Raw genomic sequence first — 23429 nt, 5'->3', positions numbered from 1 at the left:
CAATCTTGAAATTTGTGTAGTATGTTCTGTGTGTTATGAAACAAAAGTGATTTCCAGAGTTTTCAGTAATCTTTAAGAAAAAGAAAGCTTAAAGATTGGGAAGGGAAAAAGCATCAGAAGGGAAAACGTCACTTCATAGCCTTTGGAACCTTTTATCTAAAAACAAGTCAGAGATCTTATTTTAGCTTCTTTCTTGCACTGAATTGCAGTTTTTCAGTGTGTGGGATGGGAAGGTTTTTCAGTATGTGTGAGGAGGAAAAGAGAATTCAGGGTGTTGATTTATAAACTTAAATGCTGTGCATGCCTCTCTTGCAGCAGTTTTAAACCTGTTTTTGATTCAAAAAGGAGAAGAGAGTAAAACACTCATAATTTTTTTTTTTTCAGCTCTTGATGCTCTCTCTTTTACTTTCCATGAGCCTTTCCAGTCAGATCTATTTGTATATGTGAGCATAAAAGTGGTGAGCCTCAGTAACTTGTCAGTCTTACATTACTTCAAGCTGTGTTTAGGACAAAACCAGCAAGTATTTTATACATTTTATACAGATCTCACCCTACTATGAAAATTACAAGATTATGGATAGAAGAGAAAGGTCTAATAGAACATTAATGTATGAGAAATGCATATCATTGTGTTTGAACTACAAAAAAAAAATTTAAACAGTCTAAAATCCTTCCAGTCATACCCTTTAGGGCAGTGCAGATAGACAGATACTCAGCACTTATATGTTCAGCAGAGATTCAGAAATACAAATGTGAAGGCCCCAAAGATTTTTCAGACCATTCACTTTATGTCATAAAGTACAAATGAATACAAATTATAATCTTTACAAGCTTTCACCAACCAGTTACCCACAAAGACCCATTTGCATTTGAAGATTTGAATACTAATGTTGTGACTTCTTATTCAAAGAAGAAACAATTAAAAAAAACCTAATAGCTCTAGTTCTTTTTTTGGCATTTAACTAAAGAGCCACACTTTTGTGCAGGACACACTGACTTACAACAGTTACTTACAGGTTTTCTGACGTCTGGTAGGGTAGCCCACAGTGGGAAAACAATGGGTAACACGAGAAGATAGGTGACCTGCTTGCGTGGGGTTTCAGGCCAGGCTAGGCTGAGAGGCTGCTCCTCCTCATCCTCTTCATTCTGTAAGAAAAGCTCCAGTGAGCAGATTATCAAAGTGGATGAATGAAGTTAGGGATTCTTTCCAAAGGAGTTCAAGGACAGTGTTGTATTTCAGGGAGAACTACAGCATTGCATTAACACCACAGCTACCTAGCAACATTAGCTAGGACACACCAAAAAAGACTTTGGCCAGACTGTGAGGTATCCTACAGCACAGGCTGCCTGAGGATGGCCATTTGTTGACAACGTGGCTGGTCTCTTGGGATGCACAGGGTGTCTCTTGACAAGTGTTCCCATGGCTCTCCTTTGGGATGTGGGCTAGTCTAGTCAGGGATTAAGACTTGTCTGGGTGGCATGAAGCCTGGCCATACAGACAAGAGAGAGAGAATGTGTGCACATGTGTCTGTGCACACACACACACACACATCTTTACACGTGCATATAGATGTATACATGTATCTAACTTCTTAAGTTTTTGGGAGTAACTCGAAACCTTACTGTTAAATATATATGCATATATATTTGTATGTATTGTCTTCTCCATAGGGAGATAGGGTAATTCAGGCACCTGTGGAGCTCCAGTGCTGAAGTGCTGGGATCAGACTGGGCTGCTCAGGGCTCTGCCCATTCAAACTGTGACACCAACAAGGATGGAGATGGCCCAGCTTCTCTGGGTCCCAACACTGTTGCCAGGTTTTCCACATGAGGAAAGGGCTTCTCCTTGTCCTACCCAAAGACTTTCATGTTCAGACCAGCCACAACACAGCAGTTGTGTTCTAACACAATAGTCCTAACAACTTTGTGCTAAAACACTCCTCTCCAATTTGTGTTGCTGATTTTCACATCAGTCCCTAATCTCCATTTATGTCTAAGCTACCCACCTGTCATACCTATTATAGAGCAGGTGTATAGAATACTTTCCTATGACAGAACACATTTGGCTGCCACAGATTTATCTTTCCTTAGACTGCTTCTACTAATAAAATAGAGCAGGTATGGTGGGCATGACTCAGCCTTTTGCACACATGTATTAAAATAACTTTAAAATTGTTAACATAGATGTCTCTAGAACTGCATATAAATTGCAGAATCAGGCAACTGAAAAAATGGCCTGAACAATACTTTCACATAGATGTGTGTAATGCAAATGCTGATAAAATCGTGAAAAGATATCTAGGGAGCTCAAGGAAAGCTAAAAGAGTCTGAAAAAGAGTACCCAGTGAAAACTGTTTGACAATATGAGTGATATATGATGACTTCTTCAGGTAGCATTCTTGGGTTTTATTTTTGAAAAAAGATAGTAATTGAGAGATCTCCACAATATGCATATTACTCCTCCTAAAGATTTATAGTCAGTTTCTTTTCTGTTATTGCCCTGTATGAAGATTGCTTACATAAACCTCATGATAATGCTATATGAAGCAATCATTTAAATGACCACACCAGCTGTTCTAAGCAAAAGAGTTATTGATGAAATGTCACCATATGTTGATACTGTTAATAACATTTTCTACTTCCAGCTAATTTTGAAAAACTGGTCTTCATCATTTTTTCACTATTGTGAACTTCTGAATTGTTCAACTACCAGAACTGATCAGTACCTAAAGAAGCAAGCTCAGCTCTTAGCTTGGGATCTTTCACTATGAAGGGATCACCTGATATCAATGGATTGGAAGAAAATTTATGTCTTGACACACTGACAAGTTGCAGCTACTTTTGAGATGTGTGTTATAATCATTACGAAAATTTTAAAAATGTATAACCACAATTTGTAGCCCTCAACACAGTACTTCAGAGGTTCCTGAGCAGCTTAAGAGGCTAGCATTTGCCTTTAGGTTTCAGCTCTTCACTGAAGTGGACATACATGCTTCATTGCTGTAAATCTACTGAAGACTTTAGAGGAACTGTGCTGGAGGAGAAGTTTGTTCCCAAAACCAAATCCATTCATTTTCCATTATGGTAGATGCTTTTGGGGTGGGAAAATCAACCTGAGACATAGGCTCAGCTTTGAAATATGATGACTGAGATAAAATTTGATCACAAAAGGACCAATTGAAGGGTTGCCTAGGTAACTCTTTCTGAATGGCCTCTGTGTAATTCAATCAGCCAACTCAGCTGGAATAAAGCTTTCTAAGTGACTGCTGCATAAACAGCACTGAGTGGCAAAGTACTTCCTGAATTGCCATCTTTAGAGATTAGCCATGATTAATCACAACAAAACTTTACATTAGTCTGAGTTTGCACATAAGTCTTCAAAATATCTAGACAGTAATGCCTATGTTGTTTCCTGCAATACTGTACCAGTACACACTATAGTTCAACACTGGGCCTTGTTCTGAGTCAAACACCTCTGGGTGTGCATAAACACAGAGGCAGCATGAGTGGCTGTAGAAAAGAACCACAAAGAATTGCTTTAGGAGATTGCCAGATCTTCCTGAGAAACCCTGATCTATCTGTTCAAGATCTTTCTACCTTCCAGTTATCCTACATCATCCCTTTCCCCAAGAAAACTATCCCCAAAATATAAGGCCAAACACAACCTCACAGTGCAGGAAAAACACTTTTTGCTAGTTTAACTCCAGGATACATTAGAGATATTGCAGAATGGATATTCTTTTCCTGTTTTGTAAATTGAATTTGACATCTCATTTTCAATGCTGACCTTCCAAAAATCAGTGGAAGTAATGAAGTTCAAAGTATTTGTAGATCTAGCTTCCATGAATTTCAAAGTAATACTAAATTATCCATTGATGTTGAAGAAAAGAATGGGAAATAATTTCGGCAGCTCTAAAACCACACAAATGTGAGTGTCATGCTGTGAACTAAGCAGCAGTAACAGAAAATGACTCAGCACACATTTATGGCAGAGATTTCATTCACTGTCTGTGGCTCCAGTCATGTACGTACTGAATATGCACTATCACAGTTTGTAGAAACTAATTGTGAAAATACAGTTTTATTTCCGTCTGTATGATGAAAACTCTGCACTTGCAATGTTCAGTATGATTATATTCTGCAATGCTAAGAAGAAAATGTAATTATAACATGATATATATGCCCAGGAATTCAATTGCCTAAACACATATGATGGTACCATTTTAGATACCTTCTGGTATCTGCCTTGACCCCCACATGCTCTAACAGAAGTGAAGAACATTTTGCTCACTTTATGATACACCTGCCACACCGTGCAAGATTTCCATTTCTTTAGGGCAGCTGAAGTGCTACTACCTACCCATATCCACTCCAAAACTCATTCCCTGCTAAGACTCTGTAGCTAATTAACTTCAGTGGTATTGGACTGGACAAATGGGAAAGCTGCATCACCTGATATGATGAACACTGATGACAATCCATTAGAAAGAAACTGCTGTATTAAGTCAGAACAAAAGCCAATTTACACCAGCACTTTGCTATGGTCAGACATGGGCATTCAGAGACTAAGTACTGGAATATGGCTTTTTTTTTCATCTTCCACAAATTCATAGAATCATAGAACTATTTAGGCTGGAAAAGACACTTTAGATCATCAAGTCCAAGCATAAACCTAACACTGCCAGCTCCATCACTAAACCATGTCCCCAAGCACCACACCTACACATATTCTCACCTACACATATTCTAAATACTTCCATGGATGGTGACACAATCACTTTTAATAAAGTGGTTGATAACTGATCTTGATGCTTGATAACCCTTTCCATGAAGCAATTTTTGTAAAATCTGATCTAACATTCTCTGACACATCTTGAGGTCATTTCCTCTTGTCCTGTCACATGCTACTTGGAACAAGAGGCTGACCCCTACCTGGCTACGCCCTCCTTTCAGGCAACTGTAGAGAGCAGTAAGGTTTCCCTTGAGCTTCTTTTTCTCCAGGCTGAAAAACCCACCTCCCTCAGCTGCTTCCTACAGGACTGGTGCTCCAGACCCATCACCAGCTCCGTTGTCCTTCTTGGACACACTCCAGCAATTCAATGTCTTTCTTGTGGTGAGGGGCCCAACAGTGAACATAGGATTTGAGATGTGGCCTTACCAGTGCCAGGGGTACAGAGGGACAATCACTGCCCTGGTCCTGCTGGCCACACTATTGCTAATACAAGCTGAGATGCCACTGGACCTCTTGGCCACCTGGACACACAACTGGCTCGTGTTTAGCTGCTGTTGGCCAGCACAGAATCACAGCATCATAGAATAGTCAGGGTTGGAAGGGACCTCTGGAGATCTAGACTAAGTGACACCCAGCTCCTTTCCCACCATGAAGTTTTTCAAAAACTCTTCCCTAGCCTGTAGCATCGTTGCACAGGGTTGTTGTGACCCAAGGGCAGGCACGAGTATCTGGCATTACTGAACCTCACATCACTGCCTCAGCCCATGGATCCAGCCTGTCCAACCTCTCTGCAGAGCCTTCCTACCTTCCAGAAGATCAACACTCCAGGCCAGCTTCCATCATCTGCAAAATGACAAGTTGTACTTGATCCCCTCATCTAAATTATCAGTAAAGACATTAAGCAGGAATAGCCTCAGTACAGAGCTCTGGAGAGCACCACCAGTGACTGATAGCTGGATTTACCTCCATTCACCACCATTCTCTGGGTCCTGCCATCCACTCAGTTTTCTACCCAGTCTAACCATCCATACCATGGAAAGCCAGTCTCTCCAGAGGAATGATGTGGGAAATGGTGTCAAATGCTTTACTAAGGTAGACAACATCCACAGCCTTTCCCTCTATTGACTATATGAGTCAGTTCATCATAGAAGGAGATCAGGTTGGTCAAGCAGGACCTGCCTTTGACAAACCCAGGCTGGTGGGGCCCGACCCCCTTGATGTCCTGCACGTGCTGTGTGATGGCACTCAGGGTGATCTTCATGACCAACCCTGGCATCGAGGTCAGACTGACAGGCCTGTAGCTCTCTGGATCCTCCTTCCCAACGCTTCTGTAGCTGGGCATCACATTTGCCAAGTCCAGTCAACTGGGATCTCCCCATTTAGCCATGACTGCTGGTAAATGATGCAAGCTTGTGAGCACTTCCATCAGTACCCTCAGTACTATTGAGTGGATCCCATCCAACCTCAGAGACTCATGTGTGTTAAGCAGTATAGCAGGTCACTGACCATTTCCCCTTTGATTATGGGGGCTTCACTCTGCTCCTCATCCTTGTCTTCCAGCTGTAATGACAGCCAATCTCGCTGTTAAAGAATAAGGCAAAAAAAGCATTCCATACCTCTGCTTTTCCCTTATTCCTTGTCACAACATTTCCCATTGTATCCAAGACAGGATGGAGATTGTCCTTAACCCTCCTTGTGTTGCTGATGTCTTTCTAGAACACTTTTCATTTCCAGAAACACCTTTCATTGTCTTTTAACTGCAGAAGCCAAATTAAGTTCTGGATTTGCTTTGGCCCATCTAATTTTCTCCCTGCATAATCTTACAATATCCTTGTCCTGCTGAGCTGTTTGTTCCCTCTTCCAAAGGTCATAAACTCTCATTTTTCCCCTGAGTTCAGCCTAAGCTCTGTTCAGCCAGGCCAGTCTTCTTCCCAGACAGCTCTTCTTCCAGCCCATGGGGACCTGGGAGCTGACCATGCCTGCTCTTGCACCTTTAAGATTGTTTTCTCGAGCTATGTTCAGTCTTCCTGCACTCCCTTGTCCCCTTGGGACCACGTCCCAAGGAACACTATCAACCAGCCCTGCAAACTGGCCAAAGTGTGCCCCTGGAAGTCCAGGCAGCAGTTCTGCTGACCACCCTCCTTACAGCTCTGAGAATAGAAAGAAGCTCTTCTTTTGTGGTCTCTGTGCCCAAGACAGCCTCTGACCACCACATCTCCCACTAATCCTCTGTTCACAAGCAGCAGGTCCAGATGGGCACCTTCCCTGGCTGGCTTCCTCACCCACTGTGGCAGGAATATCAAGGCATGTTTCACACAGTTCAGAAACCTCCTGGGCTGTTCCCTTTCTGCTGTGTAGAATTTCCAGCAGACATCTGGTATATTAAAGTGTTCCAGAAGAAAAAGGTCCAGCAATTGTAAGACTTCCTCCAGCTGCTTATAGCATATTTTTTTTTCCTCTTTGAACTGGTTGGATGGTCTACGCTAGACTCCCACCAGGATATAGGTTTTCTTGGTCTTACCCATAAATACCTTTTTAAAACCATCATCAAGCTTGAGAAAGTCAAACACTCCATAACATACTGGGCTACCACACCACCTCTCCTTCCTTGCCTATCCCTTCTGAAGAGTTTAAAACCATCCATTGCATCACTCCACTTGTGCAAGTTGTCCACCATGTTTATGTTACTGCAATTGAACCATAGTTTTCCAGCTGCTGAACGGCTTCTAGTCCCTCCTGCTTTTTGTACATGCTGCATTCATTGGTGTAGACATACTTTAGTTGGGCTATTAGTCCTGTCATATATTGGGGGGGAGGAGCCTTAATTACTATGTGACTATTCTGAGATGCTTCCAATGTTTCTAATGGACTGATGATGCTTAGATCTTTGCAGCTGTACATGGATCTTAATCCACCACCTCCAGTGAGATGGTGAAGGTGCTATGTGAACTACTACAGGGACATTTCAAATGTGCTCTGATGTAATCAGCACACGATGGTGCAGACTGAAGGACCACACTAGCACACTGTTCCTCAAACACTGATGTTTGATGATAAGCCAACTCCTTGGCTTATCTCTAGCATGCCTGGTTTAATCCCTTTCTTTTTTCAAATCTAGTTTAAGGCTCTTTCAATAAGCTCTGCTAACTCTGATCCCTTTGCTCCTTTGAGACAGGTGTACCCTATAAGTCATTAGCAGGCCCAGACTTGTTTAAGCCAATCCACGATAAAAAACCCTAAAATTCTGCTGGTGACACCACTCTTAAAGCAAGTTATTGACCTGAATCTTCCTATTTCTTCCCACATCATGTCCTGCAACTGGAAGAATACAAAATGACATACTTGTGCCCCTCATCCCTTAACCAGTCATTAAAGATTTAAATATAGCTGCATTAGATCTTCACATATAGTAGTCATTACTTTTTTTTCTATGAAATTCTTGCTAATTCTGTCATAATTATTCTTGCTTTTTATGCATAGGATCCTCATTTTTTCCTGCTGATGTTTGAGACTGTCTTATTGTTATAAAGACATTTGCAGTACTGAATATCAAATGTATACTATTGCCTAGATGGGATAACTGTGGTACCCTGGCATATATTTTTTTGTTGCTATTATTATTATTAATGACGATAAGGAAATGAATCCTCTATTAGGAAAATGCCCTCTTTTCATCTTAAGAAATGAGATTAGAAGTGTTATTCTGCTTGGTATTCTCTTTGATACATTTGTAACAAATAACTTTTAAAATCAATCCACATACATTCAAAACTCTATACTTGCTGCTTCAGCTCTTCTTTTATTTATATCATTACAAACAATTAAAAAGGTACAAAAACCATATTTCACAGTTCTTTAGGCAAGAACATCTATCAAATACTTATCTGCAATCCCAGGAAAGAAAGCACTTACTGGTTTGCTCAAGACTGTTTTAGAAACATGGGAAGGTTTGGGTAAAAAGGGATCTTAAAGATCACCTAAAAGCCCTACCCAGTCTGGCCTTGAACACTTCCACAGTTGCAGTTGGGGCATTCACAACTTCTCTGGGCAACCTGCTCCAGTACCTCACCACCCTCATACTAAGCAATTTCTTCTTAGTATCTAATCTAAATCTATCCAATTTTCCCAGTAAAATTTTTCCACACAGAGGAAATTATGGTGTGTTTCACATTATGTAAACAGTACAAACATATGATGACATTTCATCCACGATTATTTTGCTTATACACAACAGCTTATAGCAAACTCAATCTGCCAAAGTCACAAAGTAGTCACTCCTTCAAGCAAACATCACAAAATCATTGTCTGCATAGAGGCTTACACTCACATTACAAGACAGTTGTTTTTCTGGCACAATATTAAACAGAATTTTACACTTTTCCCCCACACATTAGAAGAAAATGGAAAACGAGTACAAAGAACCACCTCAAACTTATCAGAAATACTGAATCTGCCACTGAGCACCAACTACTCGTATTGTATAACAGCTAGAACATACGAGCTATAAATATCATATTCTGAGGATTAATCTGTTAGTCCACCTAAAATGAAGAGCTAAGATATAAATTTTCATTTACATTTCTTGTGCATTCTGACTGCTGACACAATTAATCAATAAAGAATTAGAATAAGGGCTCCAGAAGAAAGGAAACTTAAGACAGCAATTATGTGCAGTTCCATTTGCTTATGCTACAGCATGGATACTGCACTACCTATAAAGTGGCAATTTCTTTCTTTGCTGCAAAAGACTGCTCAGGTGTTTGTTTGGTTTTTTTGTTTGTTTGTTTTGGGTTTGGGTTTTTTTTTTGTTTGTTTGTTTTTTGGGTTTTTTTTGGGGGGGATGGTTTTTGTTTGCTTGTTTGTGAGGTTTTTTGGAAATGAGCTCTGTACAACCCAACTTTTCATAATGAGTAAGTAAAGAAAATCTGATGTGATTGTGGTCTCCAAAGTTCTCTGTCCCAGAGGTATGTAGTGATTTTCAAAATGAGGTTTATTTTTTTCTTTAGAACGGCACATCTCACATCAATCTATGTCACTAGAAAGGCAGGCAATTGGAACAGCCTCAAGTCTCTGCCTTCTGCTTCCTGTCTGTAAGCCACATCACTCATTCATATTCTCCTACATGTCATTAAAAAAAAAAAAATAAGCAAAACAAGGTGAGTAGTAAGCTAGTACAGGAGTATGCAATTTCTATGGGACGACTAAGATAGAAAGCAACATGTTTCATCACAAATTCCTAAGTAAAATTCAAGCAGACAGTAATATTAAATCTATTAGCTTTTGGAATTCATTCTGTATATCTGATACTCATCTTAGGAGAGTTAATTTGTGCTAATCCTTGCTGCACCATCAACTCACTGAAAAGAGCTACCTTTTGAGCAGACCCTACAGGAAGGAGAAAAGTCAGGTAGGTGTTTGGTCCAGATGCTCCTATTGCTGCTTGTGTCCTCTTGGGCACTTCCAAAAATAAGTAAAATCACAGCTCCCAAAACTTATATGCTAGTTTTTATGCTATGTTATTGCCAGAACTCTTTGGGGAATTTGAGAAGAAATTCTCAGAATCTAGTACACAAAACTGCAGTTAACTCACCAGGAGAAATATCAGCTATGGTATCATGGAGGTACTTCTAAAGAATGAGCCTTTGTCTTCATGCCATTTTCCACAGTCCTAATTTTCAAGTCAAAACTGGTATATGGCAGCAAAAAATGTGGAGTAGGCAATTGAGTGGCATTGTGAAAATAAAGATCAACCCCTTTTGAAAGCAGCACTTCTCTATAAGTTACAATGAGCAAACAAGATGCAGACATTTACTTTAGACCAAATGTGGAAACTGAAAACATATTTGGGCTTTGGAAAATAATTTTTTATGATGAATCAAACAAATACAGGAATGCTGGAAAATATCACAGCCTTACAATGAAGGCTGTTTTAATCTTCTCTACCCTCTCTTTCTGTGAAATAGCAATGTTTAACATAGCTCAGATTAATACCCTGAGACAGAGAATGCAATGCTACTCTCATTCACACCAAGCTAATTTGATGTGAATGGAATGAGTATTCCAGGGAAGGGGAGATAGGTCCCCATCAGCGCTCTGTTCTGCAATGGTGGTGCTGCTCTTCAGTGGGGAAGGCTTTGCTGGACTGTTGCTCAGGTAAACAGATCAAATCCAATGCAAGCAATGAAGCCTTTGCCCCATTCTCCTATGACATAAAAACTGCCTCTTATTTTCATGGAAAACTTATCTCAGTCATGGTTGGCATGTAAATACTTTCCAGCGGGGTTTCCACGGAAACAGGGAAAACTGTGTGCATGTGTATGTGTGTGTGTGTGTGTGTGTGTGCGTGCATGTGTGAGTGCATGTGTAGGTGGGAGGAAAAGGTGTTATCTTCAGATTGGAAACTATTTTTAGGTAAGCCACAGGTTAAAACGACTACCAAATGCTAGTTAAGAGGGTGGCGGGGGGTGGAACTGGTCTTCTCAGAAGGATCACATTCTGAAGGGCACTTTATAAAACATTTAATGAGCTAGTAAGTGTCCTTTTAGTCTTCTTTCATTTTCTTATGCATGCTTGGTACCACTCTATGAAGTCTTATATAACAGAGTCTTCTCCTCTGTGGCAACCTGCTAAAGGTTAAGAGACAGAATGCTGTAAGTAGAACAAAATCCCCAAGGAAGATGCAATATCCAGCAGAAAGGAAGGCAATTTCTGACTTCAAATAAAGCAGTAATGTCTTACAGATGGTATGGTGGGAGGAGGTATTGTTCCCTCCTGTGCTGGCTAAGGAATGGGAAATCACAGCTGCCCGTCCTTAGCTGATGATCCCAGTTTTATCAAAGAGTAGGATATGGGCTGCTGCTTACACTTAAGTGGGGTGATAAGAGTCTCACTATCTGGCACAAATGATTGGGTTGCTGGGTACATTTTCTAGACACCCTTTTTTAATTTCTGCAAGCAGCATTAGGAGAGAGTTTTTCTTGCTGCTCAAGGGCTTGAGCTATAAAGAGAACAGCTGGATTTCCCTGGAGGACAGTGGAGTAAGAAAAATGGGGTTAAGGTCTTAGGAAAAAGGAAAAAGAAAAACAGTGGAGTTTGGAAGACAGAAATGAAAAAATAAAAACAAAACAATACAAAACAAAAAAAAAAATCCCAAATAAAGTGAAATCCACCTAGTCATGACACCTTGCAGAAGTCATTAATTTTACAGTGTCCTCACTATATTGTGTGTAATCTGTATTGTGTAGTGTGTCAGGTGTGTAAGCCTTTCCTTTTTTCTTGAAAGGAAAGGAGGAAAGAAAAAGAATTTGGAAAAAATGTAAAGAGGCTCCTAAAAAGCCCCTAAATGAAAAACTAAATCATGGCAATTTTCTTTAAAAAGAAAAAATTAGAAATATATGAAAAATAAAACACAATATGAAAGCTATTTTTTCTCCTTTTCTTGCAGTCTTAGCTTGAGACATCTTTTCACAAGGGTCTTTTCCTCAACATTGTAATTTTAAAATAATAGGGGATTTATAAGTAAAATGAACTTATGTGCATATTCTGTTTTTACCAGAGGAACATAGACTATTTAATGTACTTACTTTCAGACAATTCTAACTCAAATATAGAGATTGGTATTCTAAAATGCTTGTGTCTAGGGATTTAGACCCAGACACTATAATCTACATCAGTGAAAATTAAGAAAAAACCCACAAATATGCTTGTTTTGCAAGAGGGAAAAGCATGAAGACCATACCGGAACTTTACAATGGAGGAGAAAGAATTAGATGCCTATGCAGGTCTTCTGTTATCATCATGGCAAACATGGCTTCAGGATGACCTACTATGTGACTGTATCCATTTCACATCTTGCAGTTTTCAGGACAACATTTTTTTCCCCCAAAGGCTATTTGAAGTTTTATCAGTCCAGATTGACAGTGTCTCTACTTTTCTCAGTTCTAAATTATCATTATCACAACATGGAGGCACTAACAGCTCTTTTAAAGGGTTTTTCTCAACAGCACTTATGGATCACAAACCTTATCTTTAGACTATACAAATTAAAAACCAGGGAGAAGCATTTTGTCTTTCCAAATTCTGACACTACAGCAATTCCTCTTGCATTAGAGTACAAAAAAATCATCAAAATTTCAAGCTACTTGATTGAATTCTACTTAGAAACAGAAACAAATGGTACCAATATACAATGGAGAACACTTGGTTACAAAATGATCACAATTCAAGACCATTTGTAGGTCAAGTCTGGACAAGCTAAAAAGAAGGCTTTGGAGGGCAAAGACCAATTTCCCTTCTACAAATTTTAATATTCATGAATGGAAAGGGTCACGGAAATGCTGTGGGTGGGCTTCTGTTGTTGCCTCCAAATTTTGTTATCTTCTATAAATTGAGAGTAATTTCATTAGTGTCCATGAAGTCAATATACAGAGCAGAAGGAAACTCAACCACACAGTTTTAGCTTCAGAGTGATGGTAGAGTTTGGAAAGGTGTTTAAGGAAGTTATGCACAAAAAGCCAGGCAATACATTGAGGAGAGGCTCTAATACACCACAGAGTAGACAGAGATCCTGACAGTGAAGTAGAGTCCTAAGTATTACAGAAGCCTATTTATTTGTTACATGGATGAACAGACTATTTATATTACAATTCCTCAAAAATTCCAGTATGTACTTTTAAATTACAAAATAGGCATCAGCATATCAGTAACTCAAGCAGCCTAAGAAAGCTGCCAGGTTACCACTGGAAGAAGACAAATCTGGAAAGGCCACTGGGGAGGAATCCAGCATGGACCATCTCAAAATTGTGTTAGGAGACTGCTAGTTTTTATTTTGACAGCAAATACCTGAAATCCTTTCATTCAGATTGATGGAGCTAAATCTGCAGACTCATTCCTCCACCAGTTACAAACCTCCCTGCTTTGCTCTATTGTGCCATTTAGATAAGGATACATAATGTATCTCACATCTAATACATAAGAATCATTGTTCAGTATGTCCTAATACTTGCTGAAATTAACATAAAAGTTCCAAAGCCTCTCATCACTGCAAATTTAAACTGTCCAAAGGGAGATTAGAGGAATTGCACATTGACGAGTAATTACTCTTGCAATAATTTTCCCTTCTTCCCCTGCAGTGGCTTGAAACTGAAACCATTACCTCAAATGATAGAACTCCTTGACCTTGCAGATTTCTGAACAAGCCTGGGGAATGTTTTATTACAATGTAAATTGATAGCATGTGGACATTGCTGTGATATGTGATTGCTAAAGATTGCTTTTTCTTCGTTGTTTTCACTGAACAATCTCAGTGGGGAAAAAAAAACCTACGAAGCAAGATAACAGAAGGCAGGATGCAGAAGTTCGTGTACAGGTCCTCTTTCACAATGAATTTTGACTATTCTGTGATGCACATCATGACAAGTTCTCTTAAGAGAACAGGTTTTGTGCAACGTGACAACCAATTTCTATTAGCTATATTTAGGGCTGCAAATATCTAATTTGTAAATTAAAAATACTTTACAGATAAGGTGTTTCCCAAAAGAATAGATTCCACAATCTCACCGTATCTTATACAGAAGGGCGGGAACAGAATGCAATTTATTTTATATATGGCAAAATGTACACTGGGTTCAATTGTAAATGAAAACCAAATAATATGTACACAGTTCATCCTATCAGCTTCATTCTATTAAAATGTTTGCTTTCAATGAAAAGCACAATCAAGCAAGGAATATATTTACTAACACCAGAATAAAAAGAAGAATAAAAATGTCATTAACCTCTTCAACATTATGGGCGATTCCATTCTGCACTGGTCCTGAATCACTCGGTGGTGTTACTGCAACTTCCACTTTTGCACCTTTCTCTGTGGCACCATCCATAGATAAGAGCAGGAAAACAAAAGATCAGAACATTAAATTACAAATATACTAGTGAAATAGAAGTCACACATTCAGTCTGAGCAAATTATCAAATACTAAAGTTGGCCCAACATCTGTGTTAAAAGAGAGAGAAAAAAATTGCCTAGTATACATTTTCAATAAAAATCTTACAAGCAGTGAGCTAGCATTTTGAGAAATATGTAAGTTAACTGCAATATTCAGTGCTCTTTCTTTATGTTGAAAGCACTGAGCCTAATACTTCAGGTAAAAAGTGACATACAGCATTCACCCCTGACATTATAGAATACACCGTGCTGCATTTACAGGTGAGGGGATACATTCAGCGATCTCAGTTTCATAACACACTAACCCCTCCAATTAGTAAAACTGCTTCCAATCTGTAATCCTGCTGTCTTCCATGCAAAAATGTGGGAAAGACTAAACAGATGGTGTAATAACATCTAATAATCTTTAAACCAGAATCCTGTAGTCCTTGTGCTAAACTTCCACAGGAGTTAAAGGGATAAAGTTAGGCCTTTGGTTTCTGATGCAAATTTATTAAAATTTATTCTTACTTTGACTATCTTGAAATGCTCTAAGTGGTAATTACCTCTATAAGTATGTAGTAAATAAATGTGTCAATGGGCAAAAATCCTTTGGACAATACAAAGTAATGGGGAATAGCAATATGAAATGCCTTACTCAAGTTCAACATGCCTTATGGTATGCTCTTGTGCCTAGAAGTAAATACAGCTGTCTGGTTACATTACTGCTAGCCTGAGATTCTTCTAAATTAAAAATCTGAGATCACAGCCACAGCAGAGTGCCAGACTATCTGTAATTATTTCAGTATATGTGTGTTGTCTCTTAACCCCACAGTCAGCATTATGGTTTATTAACAGACCGTCCCAACCAACTGCCTGATTTTGGAAGCAAATAATATGTAAACATAATCCAAGGTCAGAAAGAGTGTCAAGTAATAAAATTATTCTGATTTTATTGGACACATTTATATCTGGTTTTCTAATGCAGATAATGTGAAGAGGTAAAGTAGAGAAAACAGTTCATGGTACAGATTTTCATTTAGCATAAGAACTTTCGAACTAAAATATAAATTCTTGCCTCAATGGCAAACTCTAGTAACTTAATGTTGCACAATTACCATAGATAGGCCTCAATGACTCCTAGCAAGTGGTATACAGACAAATCAAATCTTAAATATGAAGGTGATGCTTTTTGTGATGAGGTGGTACCATATAAAACACATATTCTACTAGAGCATTTTATTAAATTAGTTAAATTTTCCCATATATTCTGCAAGGAAGTTTTGCCTCTGTCACTTCAACACATAACCTAAATCAGCTTTGCTTTTTCTTTTCAACCTGCTAGGAGGCTTTCTATATGGCTTGACTGGCTTTCTATTCTTGCATTTAACTTCTGTCCCACCCATAAATTTCATACTCTTTGGTATAGAGAATCAGAGTATTTTTACTAAAATAGCATACATTACGTAGGCAAAAGTAATGATTAACAATTTTCAAACAAAATAAAACAGTGAAAGGGGCTCTCAGGAACAGGTGATAAATCTGTAATGGGGCACTCACCGTGATTAGCAGCTCCATTCTGCCGTTCACTGTCTTCCACCTGGCACTTCTTTTTGGCAATCTTATGCAGAATTGAGGCCCTTTCCTTGAACTTTCCTAAAAGAAAACATTGTCATTATTACAATGCAGCCATTTTGAGATGCAAGGTTTTTTTGCCATAGCTTAGGCTCCATTGAGCACTGCTGATAATCCATTTCAATTTCTTCTCAAACAGCAAATATGCTAACACTATCTCATGTTCCTGTATATAGGGTTGAGGTTTTTGGTGGTTTTATTTGTGGAAATAAAAATGTAATTGTTCTTGAGAACTCAGCAACGAATAGAACAAGAAATTGAAACCAAAACCTATAATTTTTCTTTGGAAGAAGTCAGTAAAGTTCCACCTATAAATGTACTGGTGTTAAGATTTCAACTAAAGTAGAAGATGAATACAGATGAATCAAGATATAAACAAACACAAACAATTTCAGTTCTCAATTAGTAGTACCATAGAACAGAATTTCATATTAACACATATGTTGCATTATAGTGAGTGTAGTCAGCTTTGTCACTTTGGACTCATCTATGTGTCTGTGACTTTTACTCACTTCAGTGCTTGGTAAAATTATGGAGAAGATTATTCTGGGAGTTACTGAAAAACACCTGAAAGACAACACAGTCACTTATCATGGCCAGCACGGCTTCATGAGAGGAAAGCCCTGCTAATCAAACCTAATTTCCTTTCATGACAAGGTAACATAGCCACATGTTACCACCACACAATCAAGGGAAGCCAATCAATGTGATCTTTTTAGATTTCAGTAAATTTCCAATACTGCCTCTCACAGAATCCTTCTGAACAAAATGTCCAGCATACAGCTTATTAAGCACATCTCAGGATGGGTGAGCAACGGGATCACAGGTCAGGCACAAAGGGCAGCAGTGAGTGGGGTACCTGGGGACCTGTCATTAGAGGGATTCTACAGGACTCCATTCTTGGCCCTGTACTCTTCAACATCTTCATAAATGACTTGGATACAGGACTGGAAGCGATAATAAGCAAGTTCCCAGGTGATACAAAACCGGGAGGAGTTGATGCCCTTGAAGGTGGAGAGGTCCTGCAGAGAGACCCTGACAAATCCGGGGTCTGGGCAATCACCAACCATGGGAAGTTCAACAGGACAAAGTGCTGGATTGTGCTTCTGGGATGGGGCAACCCTGGATGTATGGACAGACTGGGGAATGGGATGCTGGAAAGCTGTGCCATGGAAAGGCACCTGGGTCTATGGCAAGTTGAACCTGAGCCAGCAGTGCCCTGGAGCCAGGAGGGCCAACCCTGTCCTGGGGGGCATCAGGCACAGCATCACAGCCAGGCAAGGGAGGGGATTGTCCTGCTGTGCTCTGAGCTGGGGCAGCCTCACCTCCAGTGCTGGGGCTGGTCTGGGTGTCACAATATGGGAAGGACATAAAGTTATCAGAGAGCATCCAAAGGAGGGTGACAAGGATGGTGAGGGGTCTGGAGGGGAAGCCCTGTGAGGAGCAGCTGAGCTCACTTGGTCTGTTCAGCCTGGAGGAGACTGAGGCAAGATCTCATTGCAGTCACAAATTCCTTGTGAGGGGAAGAGCAGGGGCAGGCACTGATCTCTGCTCTGTGGTGACAGTGACAGGACCCGAGGGAATGGCCTGAAGCTGAGTCAGGGGAAGTTTAGGCAGGATATCAGGGAAAGGTTTTTCACCCCAGAGGGTGGCTGGGCTCTGGAACAGGATCCCCAGGGCAGTGGTCACAGCACCAGCCTGACAGAGCTCAAGAAGCACTGGGTCAGCTCTCAGGCACATGGTGTGACTCTCGGGGATGGTGCTGCACAGGGCCAACAGCTGGACTCGATGATACTTGTGGGTGTCTCCAACTCAGCATAGTCTGTGATTCTGTGATTAACAAGGGGAAGAAGAAATCTCTGGAATACATTATTTTCATATTAGAGTCTTAAAGGTAAATTCTAAACCTGCCAGATTGGGGTTTTCTTGACTGCCATGAAATTAACCATGCAGCTCAATCTCTACACTCTCTCTGGGGCAATATACTCTCCAGAGCTGTCAGGTTTTGTCACTCTTTATTGACCACTGTGTTCAAATGATACATTAAAATAAGACAATGTCGAAGATGTCAAATCTTAAGTGAAATGAAATCCTTTTCTGCCTTGATAAGTCTTTCTATGTAAGGACTCTTCGGACATCTTATGACAGCCCATGATGTGTGGAAAGTTGATTATCTGCCTTTCCTGATTTATCCTGATTGTTATTGCACTTTTAGACTTTTAAAATATTTTCTAAAAGTTTAACTGGTGGCTACTTTACAGCACATTTTTCCAGTTAAAAACACTACTACAATACAGGATCTGTAGCTCTTTTAATTCTTTATCTCCACTTAAAAAATTCCATTGAAAACTGTTGGTGTCCCTGCAGCAAAATCAGCACAGACTTAAGACCAGAAGATATTTCAATGGAATTATATAAAAGACTAACAGTGGAAAGTAAAAGTAAGAAGTCATGAATTAATTCAGTTATTTGGATAACAGTCACTTGTTGCCAAGTTAAAAACTTGGAGAAATTCCAAGCACACAAGGATAAATAATTAGTCAGGAAAAAATCCTCCCTTCCTTAAAACAGAAGCTTCAAACCCCTGTACCCACACTTTTGTATGTGAAGAAGCATATGAGCAGTTCACAGGGACTAGCAGTTACCATTTGTGGGGAAGTGGAACTAATTTCTCAACAGCAAACCACTTGGAAAGTAATAAAAATACCACAAATATTTAATAAGCAGTACTGTACTTTCTGCAGTCCCTATCTTTTCACAAACACATCATGCTCCAAAAAAAGAAAAGAAAAAAAATTAGCAAATCACAATATTTTGCAAAATATTATCTTTGTTGGCACGCAGAGTAAAACGCCTGCAGAATAGTATTTAAGCACAGAACACAATCATAAATAAGAAGGCATCTCATTATTTCACTGCACAGAGTAAGAGGCAGAGATTCTAGTTAGAAGGGAAAAAGTAACAAAGAGTCAAAGAAAGAGAGAGTGAGAGAAAGAACAGGAATTTTTTGGGATAGCAGATAAGAGAAAAAAAAAACAGAAAAAATACAAATCATATCCCAAAATATTTTAAGCCAAAATGCTGAGTCATGGCAGTTCTAACATCTTTTGAAAGAGTAGGGGCATTTAAAAATAGTTATCCAGAAGAATGAGTAGGTATTAAAAGTTGCCTGATATAATTTCAGTTTGCTAAAGGACTTTGCCAGCTTTCAGACTCCAACTCAGTTTTATATGTTTGAGAATTCAGCTTATGATGCTTCATATATACAAATGCATTTTATGCAAGCAATGAAAATTATGCAGCTGAGACATTTTCTGAAAAATATCTGTGGAGCCATCCACATCTCCACCTATTCCAAGGTGGTGTAGGACCTTTCAATTAAAGGTTCAGTTTTAGGGGTTAATTAAAATGAGGAAGAACCTAAGGATATTCTAGCATTTTATATAAGATTGTGTAAAATTGTGCAGGTTTTCTTAACACAGAAATATGGCCATTATTGAACTGAAAAGAAAATATCTTCATAGAGATTCACACTGCCTTAGATTAGCTTAATTGAATGCGTCCAATTTTTTCACATTTACAAAAACCTCCCAGCATCTTTAGAGATAATTTCTGACCCTGACTTTTAACAATTTTAAGTTATAGCATTTCATTCAGGAGACTGCTCCACAGTTGTAAGTCACTGTCATGGAAGTTAAAATCAACATTTGAAATGGAAAATGTGTTTTGTTTTTACTTTTATTTCTCAGTAGATGCACGGTTCCGTTTACATTGTTTTACGTCATTACCTTCCATCAGATTCACTCAATGTAGGTAACAAAAGTGCAAGGAAATTATTAAAAGACATGGTTAACTATCAAAAACATGACACTGAAAAAAGCAGTAGTACTTGCCTGCATGATGACAGTGAAAAGTAAAGAGACAGCAGAGCAATGCCCCCTCCCTCCCTCCCTCCCTCCCTTTCTTTACCATTTTCCTTTAAACCATATCAAAACTTGTTCACTGAAGAGGAAGCATAGAGCAACCAAGAAAAAGGACCAGCTGAGGATGTATCTAAGTCACTCCAATTTTCGGAAAGCCATTAGTGTCAATCTTAGGCACGGATCTTCTCTCATGTCTTTCTTCTTATCTTTAGGTGGGATCATTAAATAAAGCATAGGAATCTTATGTCCCTGTTCTTATTTCTAGAAGTAGGTGCCTGTGTTTCCTCGGGAACAGTCCTATGTGCTATGGTTTGACTATGAAACAGAGATTTTCACAACAGCTGGAATAATGAAAGTTTAAGTGAATGTCAATACTTTAGGACGTGCTACCATGCATGTCCTAAAATAGGACAGATCGCTAGAGAAAATTCTAAGTTAATCAGGGTTCACTAAACTCCAACAGATTTGGCAGCTCATTTTAGTTGCAAAGAATGAAGTAGAAGGAAGAGGTGATCAAGGCCAGATGGTTACCAAAGAAGGTAGATTAAAACTACATTGGTTTTATTCGAATAGATAGAAACAATCAGTACTGTATGATGTAGATATGCGTTGATCTGCATAAGTATCTCCAGCTGGCATCAGTTGGCAGAGATTCTCCTCCCGATAAAGGATATATTAAAAAGCCAATCCTTTATCTACAAACTGAATTGCAGTCTGCAGGCTCCCTGGGTCAAAAAAAATATCTGATTTGATGAGAAAACACTTCTTCAGAAATTCACTCATTTAAAAAATTCAAGACTCTACCACTCGCCTTGTTTTCAGTCTGTGATCAAAGGAAAATTACTGCATCTATGTAGCTATAGCCAAGCTTTCATGCATCTGAACATGTCAAATCTGTGGCTGTTGAGCACTCTGAAGTGTACTTACTAATTCTCCTCATGACCCTTGGTGGAACATAACTAGTGAGTCACTACTGATTGGTTCCAGAAATCCACCCTACATACTTCTTCCTTTAAGATCAAGCAGAAGTGTCAAATGAAAACACATGCAATTTTGACATGTTGTAGTCTTTTGGTGAAGCACAAGGTTGCCGTGAGGGTCTCTTCTCATCTTGTAGGCACATTTACTTTCTCAATTTGACCTAAATAATCTAAAATTAATTTAAAGTCACTTTCAGAACAAAGAGATCAAAACAATAGAAATCAGTTTCTAATATATGGAGTACAATGGCGCTCTGGCCATTATGCTGAATCTGATTGTGTGTTATAGCTTAGCCATTAATTCTTGTCTGATTGTTCTGATGCAGCAGGATAAATAAATACACCTGAGTTTCTTCACTGGAAGACTGGAAGAATATTCCCTATCTCCACTTCAGGTTTGAGGGCTGGACATAAGGATGTACTTTATCAGAAAAAAAAATCAATGGATTTGTAACTGGATTTATGTGCTCCTGTGACTAAGTTGCTATGCAAAGGTACAAAAATCTCAGTCAAAAAAGGAAGACAAAGAAGAAAATGGGTAATGTTAGTAAGTCTGATGCAGAGTGATAGTAATTAAACTTCTGAAAATCCAAACAAAAAGCTGAAAATATAGCACACTTTGATCAAAATACAACTTCTGAGATACACTAATCATTACTTGCTTTGTGAAAGACAAGCGAAAATTATGATGGTTGTATTTGAGAAGGTAAACTGCATCACAGAGCTTCATTTTTATTTCTGTTACTGGATTTTTCCTGTTGCTACAGTATGGTCCTGAATTATTTATTCATGAGAAAGCATTCTGAGATGATATTGAATATTAAAATCATTACTTCTGCATAGGCACAGTAATAATACACATATATGTATGCATTATACTGCAACAGGTGTTTCCCTACAAATAACTAGATTTAGACGTCAATAGAGTATTTATGAATTTCAGAAGGCCACTTTTGAGATAGTAGATTTAATACTTCACCATAAAAAACAAAAACCCAAACACACCCAAGTTTAAGCCTATAATGCAGAACAACCTTTTTATCTTTATTGTAATGAAGACCGAGATAAGACATACTACAAAAGCTTATCTGAGCCATATCTGAGTGGCCCAGGTTAATGGCTACTTACAGGTGCTTGAGAGATGTATTTAAACAACATAGACACCACTGTTTGCCTTTTAAAATCTACTTTCAGACATATTTTCTTATATTGGTGCCACCCCTGTGAACCAGATACTTAATCTGGGCAATGGAGTGCAGGGAGGCAAGACCATCCTACAAGCTCAGGCCTGCCACAGATGAGAAGAGCATCTTCCAACACCATGGACCATCTCTCACAGCCAGCCCCAGAACACGATGGTTATATCAGTGTATCAACAGCAGATGCAGACAGAAGGAAACAGACATTATCACTTTCCATCCTCCCTGAGGAATGATCATGACTAAGTCATGTAATGAAGTTTCTCTTAAAATCTTCAAGATTACTCAACACTGGAAAGCAACTGTGTTTTCAAAAAGAGAGAACTATGGTATTTGTCTTAAAATCCCAAGATTAAAAACAAGTAGGAATAGGTGGCTAATTTTTCTACAGGCCTCAAGACTTTCCCCAACCCCAAACATGGTGCTAATTTCTAAACTTAACATAATGAAAACATCTGTCTGGCATTATATCAGAGAACTGGACAAGAGGCCTTGATCCTACAGACGATCAGTCTGTAGGGTCTCAGTTCAGGGATAATTCCAAATCGTAGAAATGCTGACCACACTAGGACAAAAAGCATGTGCTGGAAATTTAGTACAGAGTTAACTGCTTTCCTGAATTAGTATGATAGAACTGCAATGCTTTTGAATCAGCAGAAAAATTTCCTGAGATTTCACCAAGCCCTGATTCAGGCCTTAATTACTTCCTTCTTGTATTGCTAGAATGAAGATTTCAAACTGCAATTTTTTTGCATTGCAATCAAGCATACAATTAATACTCCAGGAATAAACACGCCTAGTTTTTAAAGGTTATTCATTACTTTTCAATAATGCAGTAAACTGAAGTCACTTGGCAATTTTTCTGAGTGATCTGAAAATCCAGACATTAATTCCTCTTCTTGAATGCATTGTAAAACATAGTAGCAAATAAGCACCTACAATCTATGTTATACTGTTCCATATAATTTGCAAGTATGGTTTTGCACATGTTCTTTGCTAAAAGCATCCCACTGTATTTCCTTACCTGAAATAGCAGAA

At 38.9% G+C, this 23429-nt stretch overlaps 1 protein-coding gene across 5 annotated transcripts in view; it reads right to left on the bottom strand.

Annotated features, from left to right (window-relative positions):
* The window catches only part of SLC24A2 (solute carrier family 24 member 2), a 107600-nt gene that overhangs the window by 11032 nt on the left and 73139 nt on the right, over window positions 1-23429 (bottom strand). For all 5 annotated transcript variants that reach the window (XM_088156797.1, XM_088156798.1, XM_088156799.1 and 2 more), the window contains 3 exons: window positions 16215-16310; window positions 14509-14594; window positions 1015-1146 (listed from right to left, as the gene is read on the bottom strand). In XM_088156797.1, the coding sequence (XP_088012923.1) occupies window positions 1015-1146; window positions 14509-14594; window positions 16215-16310 (314 nt within the window). The remainder of the gene's footprint in view (window positions 1-1014; window positions 1147-14508; window positions 14595-16214; window positions 16311-23429) is intronic.

This window comes from Sturnus vulgaris, chromosome Z, assembly GCF_052056855.1.
Source record: "Sturnus vulgaris isolate bStuVul1 chromosome Z, bStuVul1.hap1, whole genome shotgun sequence".
Taxonomy (NCBI): Eukaryota; Metazoa; Chordata; class Aves; order Passeriformes; family Sturnidae; genus Sturnus; species Sturnus vulgaris.
Note: the sequence above shows the minus strand (reverse complement) of the source record. Positions and strands in the feature narration are given on the sequence as shown.